Below are 23559 nucleotides of genomic sequence, written 5' to 3' on the forward strand. Positions count from 1 at the left end.
GTCACTGTCCATATATGGACAATGATGTCAGGAGATTTGCAATGCAGGACTCCCCGGTCAGAGCATCAGAAGTGCTCTGGCAGGGGTCTACGGTCCATTTATGGACAGTGATATTAGGAGCTTTGCTCTGGCCGAGGTCTACGGCACCGCAATAGAAGCGCTCTGGCCCATGTAGCTGAGGATCCAGACAGTAACACTTGCCAGGAAGCTGCAGTACATCTGTGTGTTTCTTTCTCACTCTGCTCCTGCTCCCTCCTCCCCTCTCCATAGACTACTATGGGCAGCGTGTCTATGTGTCTCTCTCTCTCTCTGCTCCTGCTCCTCTTCCCATCTCCATAGACTTCTATGTGAAGCGTGTCTGTGTCTTCCTTCTGCCTCCTCCTGTTCCCCCTCCCCATAGACTTCTATGGGCATCATGTCTGTGTCTCTTCCTACTCCCCTCTCCTAATCCCTCCACCCCTCTCCATAGACTCCTACGAGCAGGCTTTGAAGAGACACTTCCCTACTTCCTACTTCCTGCAGTCCATCTCCTCTGCTCTGTAACTAGAGATGGTTTTTTCTTGACAACAGGGGGTATAGGGGGTACCCTCTTAGCTGTGTGCTCTTGAAAGGAAAGAGTTAAAACAACATACTAATAAGGATCAATGAGCCCAGCTGTGTCCATATTTTGGAAGCATTAACTCTAGAGTGCAATATCCTGGAGGGCACACTGAATTGTGTTATGTGCAATTTCTTAAAAATAGCAATTAGCCACAGAAGCTTTCCAAACTTAGAACTAGGAAGATGTGGGGAATTCCCAGTGGCCCCTGCAAAATCTATAACCTACATTTCCTTGGTCTATTATAAGCAGTCTATATTGCCAGCATATCTGACAGCAGCTTTGGAAAATTAGATTTCCCTGCAGCTGTCCTATTGTTTGATTGCATCATCTCCTGTACATCTTTTTTTTTCTTCTTCATAAGGAGGATCGGATTTCAGCACAAGTGAAAAACATTCAGTAAGATATGTTAGCCACATCTCCATTGTGCTGAAATTCCATCCTCCTTTTGATAAAAAGAGACAAACAGGAGAGCGACTCTTCCAAACATGATGTACAAGATCCTAAGTAATAGCTTTTAAAATGTTAATAATGTCCATTTTAAACTAAAAGTACAAATAGATACACTATTGAAATATTGATTTATTACAATAGGAAGGAAAAAGACGTTCAGGACCTCAACGAGACAAAGCACAGAAGGTAGTCTTTTAACTCTCTAATGTCCTACTCTATTTATTTAAAACAAGCTTAGGTTATGTTCACACTTGCGCTAGAAATTCTGTTTTTCTGTTTCGTTATATAAGCAGAAAAATCTAATTCAATGTGTGACAGATTCGTCACGTAACGGACACCAAGAGCACCCAGTGGACTCCATCGACTTTAATTTAGTCGGGTCTCTGTCATGTTGTCTGTCATTTTACAGGAAACAATAGTGCAACATGCTGAGCTATTTTTTCTGAAATCTGCAACGCAGGCTTAAGAGGCTCTGTCACCAGATTTTGCAACCCCTATCTCCTATTGCAGCAGATCGGCGCTGCAATGTAGATAAGAGTAAAGTTTTTTTTTTTTTTTTTAAAACGAGCATTTTTGGCCAAGTTATGACCATTTTTATATTTATGTAAATGAGGCTTTCTAAAGTACAACTGGGCGTGTTTAAAGTTAAAGTACAACTGGGCGTGTATTGTGTGTAACATCTGGGCGTTTTTACTTCTTTTACTAGCTGGGCGTTGTGAATAGAAGTATCATCCACTTCTCTTCACAACGCCCAGCTTCTGGCAGTGCAAAGACACAGCGTGTTCTCGAGAGATCACGCTGTGACGTCACTCACTTCCTGCCCCAGGTCCTGCATCGTGTCGGACGAGCGAGGACACATCGGCACCAGAGGCTACAGTTGATTCTGCAGCAGCATCGGCGTTTGCAGAATTAACTGTAGCCTCTGGTGCCGGTGTGTCCTCGCTCGTCCGACACGATGCAGGACCTGGGGCAGGAAGTGAGTGACATCACAGCGTGATCTCTCGAGAACACGCTGTGTGTCTGCACTGCCAGAAGCTGGGCGTTGTGAAGAGAAGTGGATGATGCTGATTCGTCAGCATCATACACTTCTATTCACAACGCCCAGCTAGTAAAAGAAGTAAAAACGCCCAGATGTACATACACAATACACGCCCAGTTGTACTTTAACTTTAAACACGCCCAGTTGTACTTTAGAAAGCCTCATCTACATAAATATAAAAATGGTCATAACTTGGCCAAAAATGCTCGTTTTAAAAAAACAAAAAAACGTTACTCTTAGGGTATGTTCACACGTAGTCAACCAAAACGTCTGAAAATCCAGAGCTGTTTTCAAGGGAAAACAGACCCTGCTTTTCAGACGTTTTTTACCAACTCGCATTTTTACCAACTCATTTTTTTACCAACTCGTTTTTGGAGCTGTTTTCATTGGAGTCTATGAGAAAACAGCTCCAAAAACGTCTGAAAGAAGTGTCCTGCACTTCTTTTGACGAGGCTGTATTTTTACGAGTCGTCGTTTGACAGCTGTCAAACGACGACGCGTAAATAACAGGTCGTCTGCACAGTACGTCGGCAAACCCATTCAAATGAATGGGCAGATGTTTGCCGACGTATTGTAGCCATATTTTCAGACGTAAAACGAGGCATAATACGCCTCGTATACGTCTGAAATTTGGCCGTGTGAACATACCCTAATCTAGATTACAGCGCCGATCTGCTGCAATAGGAGATAGGGGTTGCAAAATCTGGTGACAGAGCCTCTTTATGACGGAGCCTTAAACAAAGATGTGAACACAGCCTTAGAGTATTTTACTTCAGACATGTTTTGTTATATGAGAATATTTTGCACAAATATGCAATATACAGTATATAGTAGGGTTTGCTTTACCTATTTTTCATGAATTCCCCTTTCAAGAACATGGCTACCAATTCATTCTGTGCTATTTGCATTTTAAACAATGGAATAACAATGCTCAGGTATTGTGTCTTTAGCATCTGTTAGGCTAGGTGTCACGTTGGGTGCATGGACCCACTGGGCCGTACCGCCTTGACGGTATGGCAACTGGCCAACAGGACACAGGTCACAGTCTATAGTTCGTATAGTGTACCTGTGGCAGCTCGGACAGTAGCAATGACGGCTCGGCTGAGACTTAGGCAGACGTCAGGCGTGGTGTAACAGAACAGGCGTGGAATACAGCACAGCACGACTACAGCTCAGCATGGCAATTGACCAGGTAGCACGGGATACAGGTACAGGAACGGGGAACACTGGGAACTGGGAAACACTAGGAGACCATTTGCTAGACAAACTTAGGGTACGACAACAACGCTCAGGCATGGGAGGAAGGAGTTGGGCCCTTCTTATAGTCCAGGGTACTCATGGGCAAATTTAGACATTGAACTCCGGTGTGCATGCTGGCCCTTTAAGAGCAGGCATGAGCGTGCCCGCGCACCCTACGGGACCCGGCCAAGGTAAGTGGAAGTGAGCGCTGGTTTCTCCTGAGGAGAAGACTGGGGCCAGCTCTCGCAGACCCATGGCTGTGGCCGTCAGGAGGTGAGTGAACCTGACGGCCCGCGGCCATGGACATGACACTAGGTACACGCTACGTTTCTACATCCTATTAAAAAGGTACTAGTATTTTCTTAGGACCAAATTTACTGTTAAAACAGGATGCAACAGGATAAGTATTACCTTTATTGTTTTAAGGGGCACTATTTCTTTGTGGGGAGGCACTAAGGGGGCATCCTTACTGTGTGGGAGCATTAACGGGACATAATTACTGTGAGGGGGACACTAAGATGGCATCTTTACTGTGTGAGTAGTACTAAGGGGGCATTATTACAGTGAGGGTGGTGCTAATGGGGCATCATTTGTATGTGGGGGCACTAAGCGGGAATTCTTATTATGTGGGGTACTAAGGGCCAATATTACTTTAAGTGGGCACTAAGGGGGCATCATCACTGTATGGGGGTACTATTATTATGTGCCACACAAAGAGAGGACTAATAAAGTTAGTTGGCCACAAAGGAGCACTATTACTATGTGGAGCACTATTACTGTGTATTGCACTGTGTGGGCCACTAAAGGGGCACTATTACAGCGTGGGGCAATATCTTTTTGCCACTATTATTTTTGAATGCACTCTCTGTATGGCACTGTTTTTGCAGTAGTAGGTCACTGGGGAAGTCAGTGGCAGGAAAGGAAGTTTCTGCACATGGTGAGGCTGTGCTAGAAAAGCAAAAAGCTAAATGTATCTGGGCACCAAACTCTGCAGGGATGAGTCATGTCTGGGAGAAGTCATCATGGCTGTGAGGCTGGGTTCACACGAGCATGTTATGTCTGTAATGGACGGAATGTATTTTGGCCGCAAGTCCCGGACCGAACACACTGCAGGGAGCCGGGCTCCGAGCATCATAGTTATGTATGATGCTAGGAGTCCCTGCCTCTCCGTGAAACTACTGTCCCGTACTGAAAACATGATTACAGTACGGGACAGTTGTCCTGCAGCGAGGCAGGGACTCCTAGCATCGTACATAACTATGATGCTAGGAGCCCGGCTCCCTGCAGTGTGTTCGGTCCGGGACTTGTGGCCGAAATACGCTCCGTCCATTACGGACGGAATGTGCTCGTGTGAACCCAGCCTATCAGTCGGATGAAAAGAAAATGGAAAAAGAACTAGTCCAATCAGAGTTGATGTCACCTGTGAATCACTGTATTTATTGTACTGTATTTATTGCACTGCATTCACAGCGTGACAATACTCTTCAGAGGGCCAGTGTAAAACTGGTATGGGACCACTGTATGGGCAGTGTACAGTGATATTATTGGTTGTATGGGTCTTGGTGGCAGAAATATGTTTTTATAGTGTGGCGGCATTATTGGGCTGGTCATGGGGTGTGGAGGTATTATTGGACCCTTGTATATTGGTATTATTTGGTAAGTGCATGGCTGTATTATTGTGAGGAATACTATCATATATACATTAGTGTTTAGGATGGAGTATTTAATTTGGGGGCAGGACTGATTAATTTAGGGATACAGGTTCCAGGCAACACTGTTAGGAAACGTCCATCCCTTTAAGATTGCTATGGCTACTGGTCTAGCTTCTGGGCAGTTCTGGTTTTGGTTGTTGAGCCTATTCCACTTCTCTGTCTTTCTTCCTATCGGATTGAAGGGTGGAGTATTTAAGTCTGGGTTGGTTCTGTTTACTTTGCTTGTGACTTTCCATGTCTCCATGTGTTTGATCAAGCTACTGACTATACCCTGTGTTACGATACTGGCGAACACTGCTGGAATCCTATGGTCAGAAGTAGCGAGCGGAGCACAGTGCAGAACCCGGTGAGACGTCCCCAGGAACAGTGCTTGGAGGGTGGAACACGAGTAGAAGTAAATAGCAAGGAAGTAGGAACAGTCTGGCAAAGACAGTTCTCAGGAGCAGGAGACTGGAAACAAGTCACAATACTCAAGCACTGTTTGGTATTCCATGTGGTCTGAAGTAGGCCCAAACAGGAAACAAGATGGTTCACACGATGCAACATTTGCCATCTTGGTTAAGGGCAGGTTTAAGGGCAAAACAGCAGCCTCTAGTGGTAAGGAGTAAAAGTGCAGCACAATTCTTCAAAGTGTAAAACAGCGGCCACTAGTGGTAATTTTGCAGTACAACAACAGAATCCTGACATTACTCCCTCCTTTCGACAGCGGCCTCAGGACGATGTTTGACTTGGTTTATCTGGATATCTTTGGTGGAATTCCCTAACTAGTCGAGGAGCATTGAGATTGCCTACGGGTTCCCACGAATTATCCTCAGGGCCATATCCTTGCCATTTCATTAGATATTGCAACCGATTTCTGAATATCCTGGAGTCCAGGATGTTTTCAACAGTATAATGTTCTTGTCCATCAACTTCGATAGGATCAGGGGGAGGCAGGTGGCGTCCTGGAAATGGATTTGGAACAACAGGTTTCAGTAGGGATACATGGAACACTGGGTGTATTCTCATTGGTCTGGGAAGTTTGAGACGAAAAGCCACTGAGTTTACTTGTCCAATAATTTTAAAAGGACCAATAAATTTTTGGCCCAATTTTGCTGAAGGTAAGTGAAGTTTCAGATTCTTGGTGGAAAGCCATACTTCATCTCCCACTTTGAAGGTTGGAGAAGGTCTACGAGATTTATCTGCTGTTTCCTTATATTTCTCCTGGGCAATTGATAATGTAATTTTTAGCATTTCCAGATTCTGTTGAAGTGATTGTATTCTGTCAGTCACTGCAGGAATAAAAGTTTCTCTGGGAAGATTAGGAAGAATACTGGGATGGTAACCCAAATTTGCAAAAAACGGTGTTTGTTTAGTGGAGGCATTCTGAGAATTATTGTAGGAGAACTCCGCCATTGGAAGCAAATCGACCCAGTCATCCTGTAAATGGCAGATGTAGCATCGGAGATACTGTTCTAACGTTTGATTTGTGCGCTCAGTCTGACCATTAGACTGGGGATGACAAGCAGAAGACAAACTGACATTTATGTCGAGTGCTGTGCAAAAACTCCGCCAGAATCTTGATGTGAATTGTACTCCGCGATCCGAAACCACTTCATCTGGTATTCCATGAAGACGAAACACATTCTGAATTATAAGATCAGCAGTCTCTTTAGCAGAAGGTAGTCCAGGGCAAGGAATAAAATGGGCTGCTTTAGTGAGCCGATCAACCACTACTAAGATGGAATTCTTCCCTTTGGAGACTGGTAAGTCGACAATAAAGTCCATAGAGATAGATCCCCAAGGACGAGATGGAATTGACAGAGGCTGCAATAATCCCATGGGTGAGGTACGAGGAGTTTTGTACATGGCACATGTGTTGCAAGAAGAAACATATTTCTTTACATCCTTTTGATAATTGGGCCACCAAAAGAAGCGGGAAAGAAATTCTTGTGTTTTCTGAATCCCCTTGTGACCTGCTAGTTTAGAGTCATGCATTAATTTTAGCACGTTTAATCTTACAGTTTCTGGAACGTAAATGCAGTGCTTGTTAGTCCATACTTAATTTTTGAAAGTTAGGGACACTTCATCTGGTGGGTGCAAAAGAATTGGGTCGGTCTCATAGGCTTCCTTTATCTCATCAAGCAAGTCCTTGCTATGGATCACCCCCAGGAAATTGGACTCGGAAAGAATAGTTGTTGGTGGTACTGTCGAGGAGGAGTCATTGGAGATCAACCTAGATAAGGCATCGGCCTTACCATTTCGGGAACCAGGCCTGTAAGAGATCACAAAGTTGAAACGATTTAGAAACAGACTCCACCGGGCATAGCGGGGAGACAAACATTTGGCAGATCTAACAAATTCAAGGTTACGATGATCAGTTAGAACCACTATTTGTTGAGCTGTGCCTTCTAAATGATGTCTCCATTCTTTGAAAGCAGCAATGATGGCTAGGAGTTCCTTGTTCCCCACGTCATAATTCTTTTCAGCAGAACTCAAACTTCGAGAAAAGTAAGCACAAGGGTGCAGCAAATCTTTCTCTCCAGTTCTCTGTGATAGAATAGCCCCTATTGCCCCGTCTGAAGCATCCACTTCAACAATAAACACTTTTTCAGGGTTAGGATGAACCAGTATAGGGGCTGTTGTGAATTTTGTTTTCAGATTGAAAAAAGCATCTTGTGTCTGAGGAGACCACACAAAAGGTATCCCTTTCTTTGTTAATTGGGTAATTGGTGTAATAATGGCCGAAAAATTCTTGATAAAACGTCTGTAGAAATTAGCAAATCCTACAAATCGTTGGACCTCTTTCACATTTTTTGGAGTTGGCCAGTCTCTAATTGCTTGAATCTTGCTAGAATCCATGTGTAATCCTAGGGGAGAAATGATATAACCCAAGAACTGTATTTCCGTTTGATGGAATTCACATTTCTCCAACTTGATATAGAGTTGATATGCTTTCAGACGCTCCAACACCATTCTCACATGATTCTGATGTTCTTCTGCAGAATTAGAAAAGATTAATATGTCATCCAGATAGATGACTACGAACTGATCTAACAAGTCCTTGAAGATATCATTAATAAAATGCTGAAAGGTTGCAGGAGCATTGCAAAGTCCAAAAGACATGACCAGATATTCATAATGTCCATAACGTGATCTAAACGCTGTTTTCCATTCATCACCTGGTCTAATGCAAACCAAATTATATGCACCTCGAAGATCCAATTTGGTGAATATTTTAGCTTGACGAACTCTATCCAGCAACTCCGGAATTAATGGCAGAGGGTAACGGTTTTTAATTGTGACTTTGTTTAATTCTCTATAGTCAACGCAAGGTCTCAAAGAGCCGTCTTTCTTTTTAACAAAAAATATAGGTGCACCTGCTGGCGATGAAGATGGACGAATAAAACCTTTAGCTAAATTTTCATCTATGTATTCTTTAAGAGCCTTCAGTTCCGGCTCTGCTAATGGGTAGATGCATCCAAAAGGTATAGCTGCTCCAGGCAACAGTTCAATCGGACAATCGTAAGGTCGATGTGGAGGAAGTTTATTAGCATTCTCTTTGTCACATATATCAGTAAATTCGTCATATAGAGGAGGTAATTTAGGAGATCCTTCAAGCTCCCCTTCAATCTTTTCGTGAGATTGTTCCGGTAAAGACTCTGAGGAGGGGACCTCCGATGGAAAAGACACTTCTTTGGTTTCCCAGTCAATTGTAGGGTTCTGAGTCTGCAGCCATGGTAGTCCAAAAATAATTGGAAAATGTGGGGATGAAATTAATAGGAAAGATAGAACCTCATGGTGATTAGGTCTCATAATTATCTCCAATGGTTCAGTCTCTTGATCAACTGGACCTGAGTTCAGAGGGGATCCGTCTACAGTTTCCATAAGAATGGGTGACAGTCTCTCTTGAAATTTGACACCATGTTTATTAGCAAAAGAAATGTCCATAAAGTTCCCATTTGCTCCAGAGTCCACCATGGCAGAGGCGGATATCCAGTGAGAATCAATTCTAAACTTGATGGGAATAAAGCAATGAGTGTCTTTGTGTTCTTTTTTAATATTGGGTGCTGTGCAGGAGACTGAATGAATGAGTGCTTGCACTGGTGGCACTTGTTCAGAAGAAACAGATTCTACATCAGAGAAGTCATGATCTGCTACTACCGCCACCATCTTGCGTTGACGACATGGACAATTGATAAGGAAGTGATCAGTTTTACCACAATAGAAGCATTGATTTTCTCGAAACCTTCGTTCTCTTCTGTCGGCACTTTCACGCTTTTGTATACTGTCAATTTGCATAAGTTCAGCTTGGTGTTCCTGGTAATTCTTTGTTTCAGAGTCTCTAGGAGTGGGAGCTGGAGCAGACGAGTAATAGTTATTATTACGGGACCAGGTAGAACCCCATTTTTCTTGTCGACGCTCTGACAGCCGAGTGTCTATTCGAATACAATGGTGTACAAAATCATCAAACTCTGTGGGAGCTTCAGCCCGTGCTAACTCGTCCTTAAGTGCACTAGATAGTCCTTTTTTAAAGAATGTTAATTTTGCAGCATTATTCCACTCAGTATCCATCACCCACTGTCTGAAATCTGTGGCATATTCGGCAACAGAGCGTCTGCCCTGACGTAGAGCCATCAACGCTGCTTCTGCTGTAGTACACCGGTTAGGATCATCAAATACTTGACTCATGGCTGCTAGGAAGGCGTCCAAGTCATCAAGCCGAGCATCGTTGGTTTCAATAAGAGGGCTTGCCCAGGCTACAGCCTTATGTGTCAGAAGCATAATAATACACAGCACCTTTGAATTATCAGTAGGGAAGTGAGCAGGATGTGCACCAAAATATAACTTGCATTGGTTTATAAATCCACGGTATTTGTCACGATCCCCACCAAACCTGAATGGTGGAAGCGGCAGAGTAGATGAAGAGGCTGGGGTCACAACTCGATTCTGAAGTTCCCGGATCAGCTCTGCTTGCTGAGCCACCATGCCTTGTAAACCCTGTGTAGCTTGTCCATAAACTTGAACATCATGGGTTGTTTGATTTTCAAACGCCAAATATTTAGTCTTTAAAGTTTGCATGTCAGCAAAGATGTTAGTAAGCAAACAGTTCATATTGTTCACACGAACCTCCAAACTTGCTTCTCTGACGGATTCCATGGAAAAGGCTTGAGTATCCTGTTACGATACTGGCGAACACTGCTGGAATTCTATGGTCAGAAGTAGCGAGCGGAGCACAGTGCAGAACCCGGTGAGACGTCCCCAGGAACAGTGCTTGGAGGGTGGAACACGAGTAGAAGTAAATAGCAAGGAAGTAGGAACAGTCTGGCAAAGACAGTTCTCAGGAGCAGGAGACTGGAAACAAGTCACAATACTCAAGCACTGTTTGGTATTCCATGTGGTATGAAGTAGGCCCAAACAGGAAACAAGATGGTTCACACGATGCAACATTTGCCATCTTGGTTAAGGGCAGGTTTAAGGGCAAAACAGCAGCCTCCAGTGGTAAGGAGTAAAAGTGCAGCACAATTCTTCAAAGTGTAAAACAGCGGCCACTAGTGGTAATTTTGCAGTACAACAACAGAATCCTGACACCCTGTACCTTTGACTATTTGCTCTTTTTGGAACTGGACCTCGGCTTGTCTCTTTGTTTACTGATTTGGACTTTCTGCTTTCGGCTGGTTTTGACCTCTGCAATCCCTGATATCCACTAGCTTTGTGATTTGGACTTTCTGTTTACCCTCGGCCTGTCTTGTTATCTGCACTGGTATTGCCTGCATTGCACCTCTTATCCAACACTGAACTTTGTTAAAACAACCTGGGTTCTATGCTGCAGAGTCCAACTTGCATTGCGGTGGGCTCTGGCAAAAACCATAGAGTAGCCTTAGATTCTGTTCATAGTTGTGACAGATTTGTGGTTGCAGATTTATTTGTACGCTCGTTCCTGACTGTCTCCAGCAGCCTTTGGAGAATTGCTCACCTAGCAATTCCACAAACATCCACCCGGGGAATTGCTCAACTGGTGATTCCATAACAACCACAATGCTGATTTTCAGTATAAAGTAATTTCCAGGGACAGTGTAATGCTGAGATGGTTTATGTAAGCCTATCATGTGTTGTCAACGTTTTCTTATAGCTATACTTTCTTTAATACCTTTTTTTTGGGGGGGTGTTGACGCAATCATGGCCAAAATATATATTAAAATGACATTTTAGATGAGTATACGAACTGACACTGGGATAACGGTCTGCAGACACTTCCCTTTAGTATAGACAGTATATTAATTCTACTGCTGTTAGCAGAGACTGACCATTACATCTATGTGAGTGTTAACATTTCTGAGCTCACGGGTTGTTTTTAGAATATAGGCTACCTGCCTTAAATAAAGGTTATTTTCATTATTAGGAATTATGTGAATAAAACAATTCAATACCTTCTGTTAGTAGTATGGAAAATAGGGTTAGTTGCTTTATAGGCAAATGTGTTTTGCTTAAGGGGAGGGCCCATTGAACAAGTTTTTGAATAAAAATCAATGTTCAAAAAAAAAAAAAAAAGGATGCAAAAACATGGTGTGAACAGATCCTAAGGCTACATTCACACAAGCGTGACAGATTTCCGCGCGTAAAACTCGTGTTAAATCTGTCCATGTGCGTTGCGTTATGCATCAGCGTGCTTTGCAAATGGCATGTGTTTTTCACGCACTCGCAAGCACTTGTTTTTTTTCTCAATGTAATTAATGCGTAAAACACGGACAGCACACCGATGTGCATCCGTGTGCTGTCATTGATTTTCACGCACCCATTGACTTCAATGGGTGGCTAGGTGCGTGAAAACGCACCAATATAGGACATGCAATGAGCTTCACACAACTGAAAATAAACGCATGTGTAAATATCTCTATTGAAATCAATGGGGCCTTGTGCTGTGTGTTGTTTCAACGCACAGCACACGGACGATATTCACGTTCGTGTGAATGAGCCCTAACTCTTTCTGCAGTAACTAAGCTTCAAGGAAACACCACTAACCGCTAAGCTACCATGCTCCCCATCAATTTGACAATGTTTGTTTTTTCTGTGTTAAGAGATATGAAAGGGATATATCTCAGCAGGTTTGATATTCTTCATTTAACCAAATGCACTTTATAAATACATTTTATATCTGCTGTTGTAATAAGAGAAAAAATGCAATTTCTCACATTATTTGTATTTGTCAACCAGGGTGAACCAGGCGATTCTGGAGATGCTGGTGTTTCTGGGCAGAAGGTAACTTTTTACAATTTTGAAAAGCCATAATTTACGGTTTACTAAAATTTTGATAAACTGACGTTTAAAAATGTAAAGATGTATACATGTATAATCTACAGAATGTTTCAGTATTATAAAGCAAATGCACTTAAGATGTTTTGGAAACATCATATTATAGGGCAGCTACAATGCTACCTTGCTGTTCTTCTTCTAAGAATTAAGATTGATCTTAAACGTTTTCTTTAGGTTATATTTACACAACAGTGACAAAAAATGGCATTAAAACTTAGCAATTGTCAGTTTTTCATGGTCGTTTTGCATTGGTGTGTCTCCAAATTTTCTTCTATTTCAAGTCCGTCTGACACTTTTTTAATGGCCGTATATCATCCGTTTGCCATCTGTTTTTCACGGCTGTTAAAATAAATGGGTGGATTTCATCTGTCAGGGTTTATTTTGTCCCAACCACCTGAAAACACCACAATGCCCAGTGCTGCAATTCCCCTGTTGATAGTGCCACAGTGCCCACTGTACATAGTGTCCACATAGACCGTTCCAGTGCCCATATAGATAGTGCCACAATGCCCACATAGTGCCACAATGCCCCCATATAAAGTGCCATAGTGGTCACAAATAAAGTGCCAGTGCCCACATAGTGCGACAGTGCCCATATAGATAGTGCCATACATAGTGCCCATGTAGATAGCGCCACAGTGTCCCTGTAGTTAGTGCCCATATGTACTAAACAGTGCCCATGTAGACAGTACCATAACCCCCCTGAAGATAGAGCCATCCCCTGTAGATATTGCCACCCCTGTGTAGATAGCACAACACACACAGCACCCTGTAAACACACTGTTATGGAAATGCAAGTTTAAGCGATTTTCCAAAGGCTTCTGGAGTCTGCCAGGAGAGAGCGTGTACCTAAAACTGCAACCTCAAATCCGTAACCACTTTGATTGACAGAGTCTAAGGCTACTATAAGGTGTTCACCAGAGCCGACCGCAAGGTGGGATGGTCTTTGCTGCTTAGAACCCAGGTTGTTTTAGCAGAGTATTGTGTTGGATTAGAGGTGCAGTGCAGGCAAATCAGAGCTGGAAACCAGACAGCCAGAGGGTTAACTGAAAGTCCAAAACTAGAGCAAGGAGTAATCAGGCAAACCAAAGGTCATAACCAGCCGGGAGCAGATAATCAGGATAGGTAAGCAGAGGATAAACGAGAGACAAGCCGAGGTCAGTATTCATGAGGTCCAGAATTCAGAAGTGCAGGAAATGTCATTAGCTTGATCAGAACACCAGAAGATAGGAGAATCACAAGCAAAGACTGAGCGAGAAGGACAGGTATAAATACTAAACCAAATCTGAGGCAGAAAGATAGAGAAAAGAGATAGCCTCAAGGAGAAACCAGACATGTTCAGAAGCCAGAACCGTAGTTATGGTAATCGTAAGGGAACAGGGTTTTCATAACACACACACTTCACCATGTAGATAGCGCTACACCCCATCTGTAGATAGCTCTTGCCGGAGATTCCGCTACTGGAGAAAGCTGCTGACGTCACTGCCCATACATGAACAGTGACGTCAGCGTAATCGGCAACGCTCTGGCCGGGGATTCCTCTCTTGGGGGCCCTTAACACACTGTCCATATATGGACAGTGACGTGAGGGACTTTGAGATGCCGGAATCTCCAGCCAGAGCATCGGCAACCCTCTGGCTGGGGTTTCCACTCCAGGAGGAACCCCTGACTTCACTGTCTGAATATGGACAGTGACGTTAGGGACTTTGAGATGCTGGAATCCCCGGTCAGAGCGTCGGCAATGCTCTAGCTGGGGATTCCACTCCCGGAGGGAGTCTCTTACATCACTGTTCATATATGGACAGTGACGTCAGAGCTCCCTCTAGAACAGGGGTCTCAAACTCGTCAGGGTAAGTGGGCCACATATAGAAAAAATGGAATGTTGACGAGCCACATTACTTTCAAATTTGATACAATACAAAATTATTGTTAATCAATTAGTTATTTGAACTATTATAACACTATATTACTTTAATAATAATACTACATTACTATAATAATACCGCTAGGTTTAAAATTTGAGAGAATTCTCCACGTGCTTATTTCAACAATCCATTTTTCCAGTTTATGTGTCACTAAATGCAGTCCGGCGGCTCAGTTGGCAGCGTATGGCAGAGACACATGTCAAGATTGGGCAGCCCCTTTTTAGATAGTTCCACAGTGCCCTCTGTAAATAATGCCACAGTGCCCTCTGTAGATAATGCAACACACCCCTAGATAATGCCATAGTGTCCTCTGCAGATACTGCCACACACCCACTTGTAGATGCTGCCACAGTGCCCTCCGTAGATGCTGCCACAGTGCCCTCCATAGATGCTGTCACAGTGCCCTCCGTAGATGCTGCCACAGTGCCCTCTGCAGATGCTGCCACAGTGCCCTCTGCAGATAATGCCACACACACCCCAAGTAGATAGCTTAATTGGGGCTCCCTCTAGGAGTGGAATCCCCAGCCAGAGCGTTGCTGACTGGGGATTTCTCTGCTGTTGGAGCCCCTGACGTCACTGTCCATACACTGTGACGTCAGGGGATCCTCCTGGACGGGAATGTGATATCAGGGGCAACCCCAGATGTAGATGGAGATGTACGGACAGCGATGTCAGGGGATTCCCCAGAGTCCCGGAGCAGAGCCTATACTAGCGCTCTGCACGGGACTCCGGCTCTGGGAAAGCCCCAGACATCGCTGTCAATATGAGGACAGCGATGTCAGGGGATTCCCCAGAGTCCCGGAGCAGAGCCTGCTCAGGACTCCGCTCTGGGGAAGACCCTAACAACACTGTCCATATATGGACAGCGATGTCAGGGAATTCCACAGAGTGCCGGAGCAGAGCCGATACTAGTGCTCTGCATGGGACTCCGGCTCTGGGGAAGCCCCAGACATCGCTGTCCATATGTGGACAGCAATGTCGGGGAATTCCACAGAGTCCCTGAGCAGAGCCTGTACTAGCAGCTCTGTGTGCCGCGGGCTGCAGATGAATGCCCCAGGGGCCGCATGCGGCCTGCAGGCCGAGTGCTTGAGACCCCTGCTCTAGAAGCAGAATCCCTGTCCAGAGCATTTCCGACACTCTGGCCGTGGATTCCTCTCCTGGAGGAGCCCCTGGCGTCACTGTCCAGATATGGACAGTGACATAAAGGGCTTTCTGAAGACAGGAGTCCCCGACCAGAGAGCCTGCAATGGTCTGGCTGGGGATTCGATAGTTGAAAACTCAGCACTTAACTTAGCGCTGTATCCGGAGAATCCTCTTGTGAGGGCCAGGATCTATTTTTAATGCCCGTCACAAGGATCAATTTCTGAAAGACGGCTGTTAGAGACTGTTCCATTGACTTCTATGGGAGCGGTCGGGCCGTGAAAACGAACAAGAATAGAACATGTTCTATTTTTTGACGGAGAGTGTTTATGGGCTGTTAAAAAACCAGCCGTGTGAATACACTTATTGAACATTATTGTTCTGAAAACGACCGTGTGACGGCCGTATAAAAAAAATGGCCATTTTTTACTATTGTGTGAATGTAGCCTTAATTTTATTGCCTGGATTTATGTATGATGGTTACATTTGAGAAGCTGTGTATGTGTTATTCATATTTATGAAACCATAGTATTAAAATAAAATGGTTTATGGATAGCAGTAAAATCTCATTTGCTCATCATTAAAATTCTAATTTTCCAGGACTGTGTTTGTGTTTGATGCAGAGGGCTCCTGTGCAGGAACAGTATGCGGGACCCTTACTTCCCATTAGGTCATCAAAATACACCCTGCCCTTATGTTTCTCTAACAACCCACCAACAATTGTGAGCCATTGTCATTAGCTAAGTCCTTTACATACAATCCAGTAGACAGTTCAAAGCTACTTTTAACCCCTTAACGCACCAGGACGCACCGGTACGTCCTGGTGCATGGGGAGAAGTATGGAGCGAGCTCCATATGCTGCAGGTGTCGGCTGTGTTTTACAGCCGACACCCAGGACTAACAGCCAGGAGCAGTGATCGTGCTGTTCCAGGCTGTTTAACCCCTCAAATGCTGCGGTCAATCGCGACTGCAGCATCTGAGGCGTTGAAAAGAGGGGGGTGGCCCCATACGACAGCTCATTGTCCCCCCCCTGCAACAAGATTGGGGGGTGACGATGGTTGTTATGGCAGCCCAGGGGCCTAATGAAGGCCCCCAGGACTGCCTTCACTCTGCCTCTGTTAAGCCCTGCCTGTGGCAGGGCTTAACAGATTCCTGTAAAAATGACGATATACTGCAATACATTAGGGGGAATAATAAAATGTGTAAAAAGAAATGAAATAAAGTTTTTAGTAGTGAAATCTTTTTTTTTTTAATAAAAAAAGTTAAAAAAAAACCCTTTTACAATTTATCTCTAAAGTAATGTAAAAATAAAAAAAGTAAAACAAAATTGGTATTGCGTCCGTAAAAGTCTGAACTATTACAATATAGCGTTATTTAAAGTGCACAGTGAACACCGTAAAAAATAAATATGTAAACCACCAAAATAGCTGTTTTTTGGTCACCTTAACTCCTTCGCTCCTTAGCTCCCAAAAATTTTTTATAAAAAGTGATCAAAAAGTCATATGTACCAACAAATGGTACTAATAAAAACTACAGTTCGCCCAGCAAAAAATAAGCAAAAACGATTTATTTTTTAACAAAAAGTTTTTGTATTTTTAAAGTAGTAAAATCTACATAAATTTGATATCGCCGTAATTGTATTGAGCCACAGAACAAAGCTGAGTTGTTGTTTTTAACACACGGTGAAAGACGTAAAAACGGAACCCAAAAAATAATGGAGGAATCACAGTTTTTCCAATTTCAGCCTGCAAATAATTGTTTTTTTCAGCTTCCCAGTACATTATATGGTACTTTAAAGGCATTGTCCAGTCCCTAAAAATTGATGGCCTATCTTCAGGATGGGATGTGTGGACACACATTTAGCAACCACTCACAGGTATTGCAGCTTTTTCTCCCTTTCACTTCAAAGTAGAAATGAAGGGGAAGCAGCACTCGTACGAGTTCGTACGCTCTCCCATTCAAAACAGCTGATCGGCGGGAGTCGGACCCCGACCCATCAGCTATGATAGCCTATCCTGACGATAGACCATCAATTTTCAGGGACTGGACAACCCCTTTAAATGCTACCAAGTGACAAAGCGAAAATAAAAAATAAAAAAATGGCTGTGTCCTTAAGGGGTTAAGGTGTCAGTGGCCCCCCTTACCCACTGGGCCCCTGTGCAGCTGCACAGGTTGCACAAATTGTATGTTTGCCTCTGACCCTGTGACACTAATAGCATGGCATTTGATACATATATAAAACATTTTGAGCCTCATGTATGAAAAGTACCATAGACAAAAAGTGGACAATTTCAACTTGGCAAGAAATCCAATTACGTTTTTAATTTTCTAACCTTTGCTAGAAAAATTAGAGCTGGAGTCTGGTTGGATACACATATTATGGGCAACACATGCAGTTTTTGTGGCATTAGATTATATACATGATCGCATTTATGTTTTCCAGGTCTCATATGCTACATATAATAAAACAGTTTCATGTTCTCTGCCTATGAGTAACATGAGGCTAAACTGGCATTTGGCACTCAAAATGGAAAAGTTCATTAAATGGAAAATAATTCTAAAGAAGGGTTAGAGAGGTGTTCAGAACATCTTGCGATATTATGTGTGGAATATTATGTGTGGAATATTCTTAAGATCTACGTTGAGTGTGTCATTGAGGTACATTGTCACAAAATCCCCATACTTTATAGAAGTGTAAGTATCAATGGTGCAATATACATGACCACAAAGTGACATTTTCCATTCTAAGGAAGCTAGATGCTATTTTCTCTTTTTTTAAAAATGGGCTCATTAATGACAATTGAGAAGTCAATATTTAATATGTGAAAAATTATAACTATAATAGCAGTGTCGTTTTTTAACAAGGTCGCAAACGCTTTCATTTTTAGGGAGAAAGGGGAGATATTGGTGAAAAGGGGCAAAAGGTAATGTATATACATAAATATCTGTATTTTCCCTTTTCTAAGAGAAATAAAAGTTGCATTATTTTATACTCCATTAGAAAATAAAGAGGTCTTAGGAATACAGGGTCAGATTTAACAATGTGCTGTTAGTGGAAAAACTGGTGTGGAATGGTCCTGAAAACTAGCGTAAAGTGTTTGTCGAGTGCCCACTTTATAATGTGTTTTAGATACTTTTAGTTTCAATAGTTCTTTATTAAAGATTTTCAGCATATAAACAATCCAGTAACATTGGATAACGAAATTGCAACAAGCAAGTATAAAACTTTAACAACCATAACATAGCAATAACATACCAATAAATTATTGTGGATATGATGGCATACAGTTAGAATTGTGAATCCAAGCGCTCCAAACACAGGTGAAAGAATTAACCGTATGGTTCCCGTAAGCAATAGCTCTCTCGTACAGAGTGTAGTGTTGTTTTAGATATTTTTAACACCTCACTGGGGTAATGGTGAGATTCACCTGCTGGTGTCACCCACCATTACTACATCCTTTATAATCAGGGTCACTAGGGTTATGCCTAGTTCCCCTACTTTTTTCTTATACTAACGTCAATCTAATTGCTTTGCTATTCAGTAAAGGAATACGATTATAAGTAAATAAAGGTAATATTTATTAATACAAACAGTAATCACTCTTACATATAAAATACACCAAACACAGTAAATAATCACCGTATAATATCAGTGTATCCAAATACACATAATATGTACTGAATACACTGATACTATATGTGGTACAGTATGAACAAGATATCACAATCCTAATCTATACCACCACCCACTTACCTAAGCCTACATATATACGTTGCGTTACAATACATACACAAGTTACATTTTAATTCTCACACGCTCACTATTTCTGTCCCACTCCTCCTAATATAACTGTCCCTGTACACTAAGGGTTAATGAGGTAAAGGGTTAGCAATGGGAAGAGTTAAACGTATCAGGTAATGTGAGGGTTCGAGGGTTGAATTGTAAATTAGCTTTGCCCCTATGTAATGTCTGACATTGTTTGTTTTATGTTCCCTCTAAATTATAAATAGCTGTGTAATATGTTGGCACTATATAAATAAAGATTATTATTATTATTATTATTATTATTATTATTATTATTACCCCCCTCAATCTTCCTGGTTACTGGTAATGGTCATAAATGAAAGGAAGTATACTTTTGGACTTAGGTACTAGACATCACTATCTCCTCATTCCGCCAAACCTCAGACTCAGGAATCTAGTGTCCAAAGAAACGAAACCTCATAGTCCATAGAACAAAGTTGAAACAAAACCTCATCGTCCATAGAACGAAGTCTCAAAGTCCATAAAATGAAGTTGAAACAAAACCTCAAAGTCTGTAACAAACTCCTGGATCTTCTTCTTTCTTGGATCTTGATCTTTCTTTATGGATCGATTCCTCTTTAGCCGCCTCAGCAGGTCTTTCCAGCGGCCGATGCAATTTTAGCATGCCGACCCGTGTAAGGCCTTGGAATGGCTTAGCCCGCCTTTCGACAACCTTTGTACGTAATCCGTTACTTTTCCAAATCTTTCCAGCATCTTGATTGAAGACGAAACAATCTTTGTGGGCCGATATCCAGGTCTCTATCATGACAGGTTAACATCCCTGAGAAGGAGGTGATGTCTCAGTACCTAGGAATCTAATTGTGGGGTGGAGCATCGCCTTCCATTTCCCCTCTAACATTCAATCCATCATCGAAGGACCATACCAGTTCCAAGGTTGAGGTGGCAATTACCTACAAGGGTGATTCAGTACCTTACCTGTCCCTAAGGGATCCTACACACTACCCAATCATACAAACAAAGTGTAAAATAACCAAACATACAAAAATAAGTTTAAAATGGAGACAGGAGATCAAAGCAGTATATCCTGTCTCCATCGCCTCTAAACAAAGCAGGACAATAGCTAATTGTTCTGCCTTGTTGTGAAGCCGTTGCTCATGACCAGGGCTTTGTCTCTACAGTGCTGGCTCATGAGACATTATATATATATATATATATATATATATATATAAAAAAAATAATATATATATATATATATATATATATATATGCATACATTAATATATATATATATATATATATATATATATATATATATATATATATATATATATATATAAGGGGACACTTCCGTTTACAACTGCAATTAAGTTACTGACTGCAATTACAGAACTTTTTCTATGCCCCTGGGCTGAAGAGTAGACATGCAACTTTTTTTGGAACTTTTCTAAAAGTCGATTTTCATAAATGTGTTTTAATCCTGGTAAGCAATAAGCTTCACCCACTTTGTACTTCACTTTTATTCGTGCATGATACAAATGGCACAAAATTACATTGCACAGCAGATAAGACACCAGGTGGAAATACGTTGATAAATGTGAGTGTCTAACAGGTTTATGCACCAAAAACACTCACACAGCACAAAAACCTGTATCCTTGACAAAATTTAGAAATCTTCTCCAGTATGATCACTGGTGCTCAGCTATGTTTTTCATGAATTATTAATTCCATTCCTCTGTCGGTATGTTATGGATCGTTAATTCATTATGTCATTGTAATTTCCATATTATGATGAAGGTGCAGTAATGCCTGGAACACACTAGTGATCTTATTGCAGTGTTCAATATGATTAAGCTGATTTAATGAAACATTACTGCTTCTGAAGTTAGGCTAAATAATAATAATAATAAAAATAATAATAATACTAATAATAATGGTAATAATAATAATAAACATTTTCTCTGTAACATAGCATCAAAGGACATTTTCAGGATCTAATTATGACTGTATTTTGTATTTTAGGGAGAACCAGGAGTTGGTCATAGAGGCCCAGTGGGTCAGGCTGGACCTCCTGGTATTAAGGTAAAGCTGCACAAGGACCCGCTTAGAGAAACCACCAATAAGAGTTGAAAGACTGTAGACGTTGTGACTTGTAAAGCCAAAATAGTTAGTTGGTTATATAGGAATAGTTGTTCTATAAAATGAAACATCACAACTTTTAGACAATCACATTTAGATAAACAGTGATGAAAAATATCACACCTTTTTTGCTGTTTGAGGGAGAACACAGGTAAATCACACACAACTAAGACATGATAAACGTTATAACAAATGTATACATATAATACAGTTGTAAATATGAATATGCTTTGTAATATAGTAACTTGAACAATGAATCAGTTGAAAGACTTACCGCAGAGAAATCAAATGGGACTAGCATTTTGCACAGTTAGTGCAGTCATAATATAGTCTATATACACTAGCTTTTATTGTATTCGCACATACATACAATTCATTTTCTACCACAGGGTGAGCCAGGAGAGCAAGGACTACCAGGAGTACAAGGAATTCAAGGCATCCATGGAAACCTAGGTATTTCAGGATCTGTGGGTGAAAGAGGAGAAACAGGATTGGCTGGTCCTCCTGGTCCACTAGTAAGTATTCATGATGTCATGTGATCATTCATTAATTTAAATATGTCATTTCCAAGCGCCTTATACTATAACCTAGGCAAAAATCAATGTTTGTTACAAACATATCTTGTTACAGGATAGCCAGTAGAAGTATAAGAAATATCAGTGAAATTTATATTTTGATGATTTGGAAGCTAACAGATTATTAATAGGCCACACAACGATGTACACAATTGTGTACTGTAAAATGTGCGCATATAGACACATAGGGGGAATTTAACACCAATTCTTCACCAGTTTGCTGGCATAAAAATGTCGCAAATGACCCAGAGGTCGCAAAAATTGTGACTTGGGTAATTTCCATCGCTCTTGTCACTTTCCAAAAAAGTGGATGGAGTTTAGCAAACGGGGCATGGCTATCCACTAGCTAGCGTAGGTTTCATTCCCTGGTGCACGGACAGCAAAACATGCAGCAAATTTATTGAGGGGTGTGTGCCTCTTTCCCCAGCTTAATTCTTATTAAGGCTGGTGCAGTCTTAATACATCTCCCCCTATAATAGATATATCAAAACTTGTGCAAAGGAAAAGGGGAATAGTTGCCCATGGCAACCAATCAGGTCACTATTTTCATTTTTCCAAGGGGCATCTGAAAAATGAAAAGTGGAATCTGATTGGCTGCTATGGGCAACTGTTCCACTTTTGTTTTGCAATAATTTTAAAATAAATTCCCCACTATAGATTCCCCAGGTGAAAAGTATAAACTCATGTCTCACTTTAAGAGCATGTTGAGACATTGGTGTATTTGCTGCGGGTTTGTAGTGCGGATTCCGCAGTTCCAATCCGCAGCAATTGACAGTACAACACAAGTCAGGGGCGTAGCTAGAGGCTCATGGACCCTGGTGCAAAAATCCTTCGGCCCTAACCCCAATTTCTCTTCATGGACGACAGCCCGCCACTTTTAGCTACTAAGATACCCATCGATGCAGTGCTAGCAGCCAGGGGCAAGACATCAGGGGCAATAGCCCAAATACATATGTTTTGTCGTGCTCCAAAATTTTTACATACAGTACTGTGCAAATCTTTTGGGTAGTTGGGGAAAAATGCTGCAAAATAAGAATGCTTTAAAAAATAAAAGTGTTAAAGTGTAGCTAAACGTTCAACAAACTTCTGACATGTCATAGTGACATGTCAGAAGTTTGTATTGGTGGGGGTCCGAGCACGCTAGACCCCCACTAATCGCTAAAACGAAACAGCTGAAGTGCTCGTGTGAGCGCTCAGCTGCTTCGTGTCTGTTCAGCTTTTTCCGGAAATAAATGTATCGGTGTACGGACTCAATAGAATGTCTAAGAGCCTGTACTTCGATACATCGGCTTTTCCCATTGGTTTCTGCCAGTTCTGAGCTGATGGCTGTGCTGGACATCTTCCGATTTAGAAGTGAAGTAAGGGTATGTTCACACGGCTTATTTTCAGCCGTTTTTCGGGCCGTAAACGTCCCGAAAAACGACTGAGAAATTGGAAGCAGAACGCCTACAAACATCTGCCCATTGATTTCAATGGCAAATACGGCGTTCTGTTCCGACGGGGCGTTTTTTTTACGCCTCATTTTCAAGACACGGCCCATAAAAAGACGTGCATATCACTTCTTGAACTGTTTTTGGAGCCGTTTTTCATTGACTCAATAGAAAAACCACTCCAAAAACGGCCGTAAAAAACGCAGCAGAAAACGCTAGTTGCTTAAAAAACGGCTTAAAATCAGGGGCTGTT

At 42.0% G+C, this 23559-nt stretch overlaps 1 protein-coding gene across 1 annotated transcript in view; it reads left to right on the forward strand.

Moving 5' to 3' along the window:
* The window catches only part of LOC142750416 (uncharacterized), a 372136-nt gene that overhangs the window by 181789 nt on the left and 166788 nt on the right, over positions 1–23559 (forward strand). The window contains exons 69-73 of the mRNA XM_075859419.1: positions 1193–1237; positions 12236–12280; positions 18288–18323; positions 21185–21244; positions 21691–21816. Coding sequence (XP_075715534.1) covers positions 1193–1237; positions 12236–12280; positions 18288–18323; positions 21185–21244; positions 21691–21816 — 312 coding nt within the window. The remainder of the gene's footprint in view (positions 1–1192; positions 1238–12235; positions 12281–18287; positions 18324–21184; positions 21245–21690; positions 21817–23559) is intronic.

Source organism: Rhinoderma darwinii, chromosome 3, assembly GCF_050947455.1.
Source record: "Rhinoderma darwinii isolate aRhiDar2 chromosome 3, aRhiDar2.hap1, whole genome shotgun sequence".
Taxonomy (NCBI): domain Eukaryota; kingdom Metazoa; phylum Chordata; class Amphibia; order Anura; family Rhinodermatidae; genus Rhinoderma; species Rhinoderma darwinii.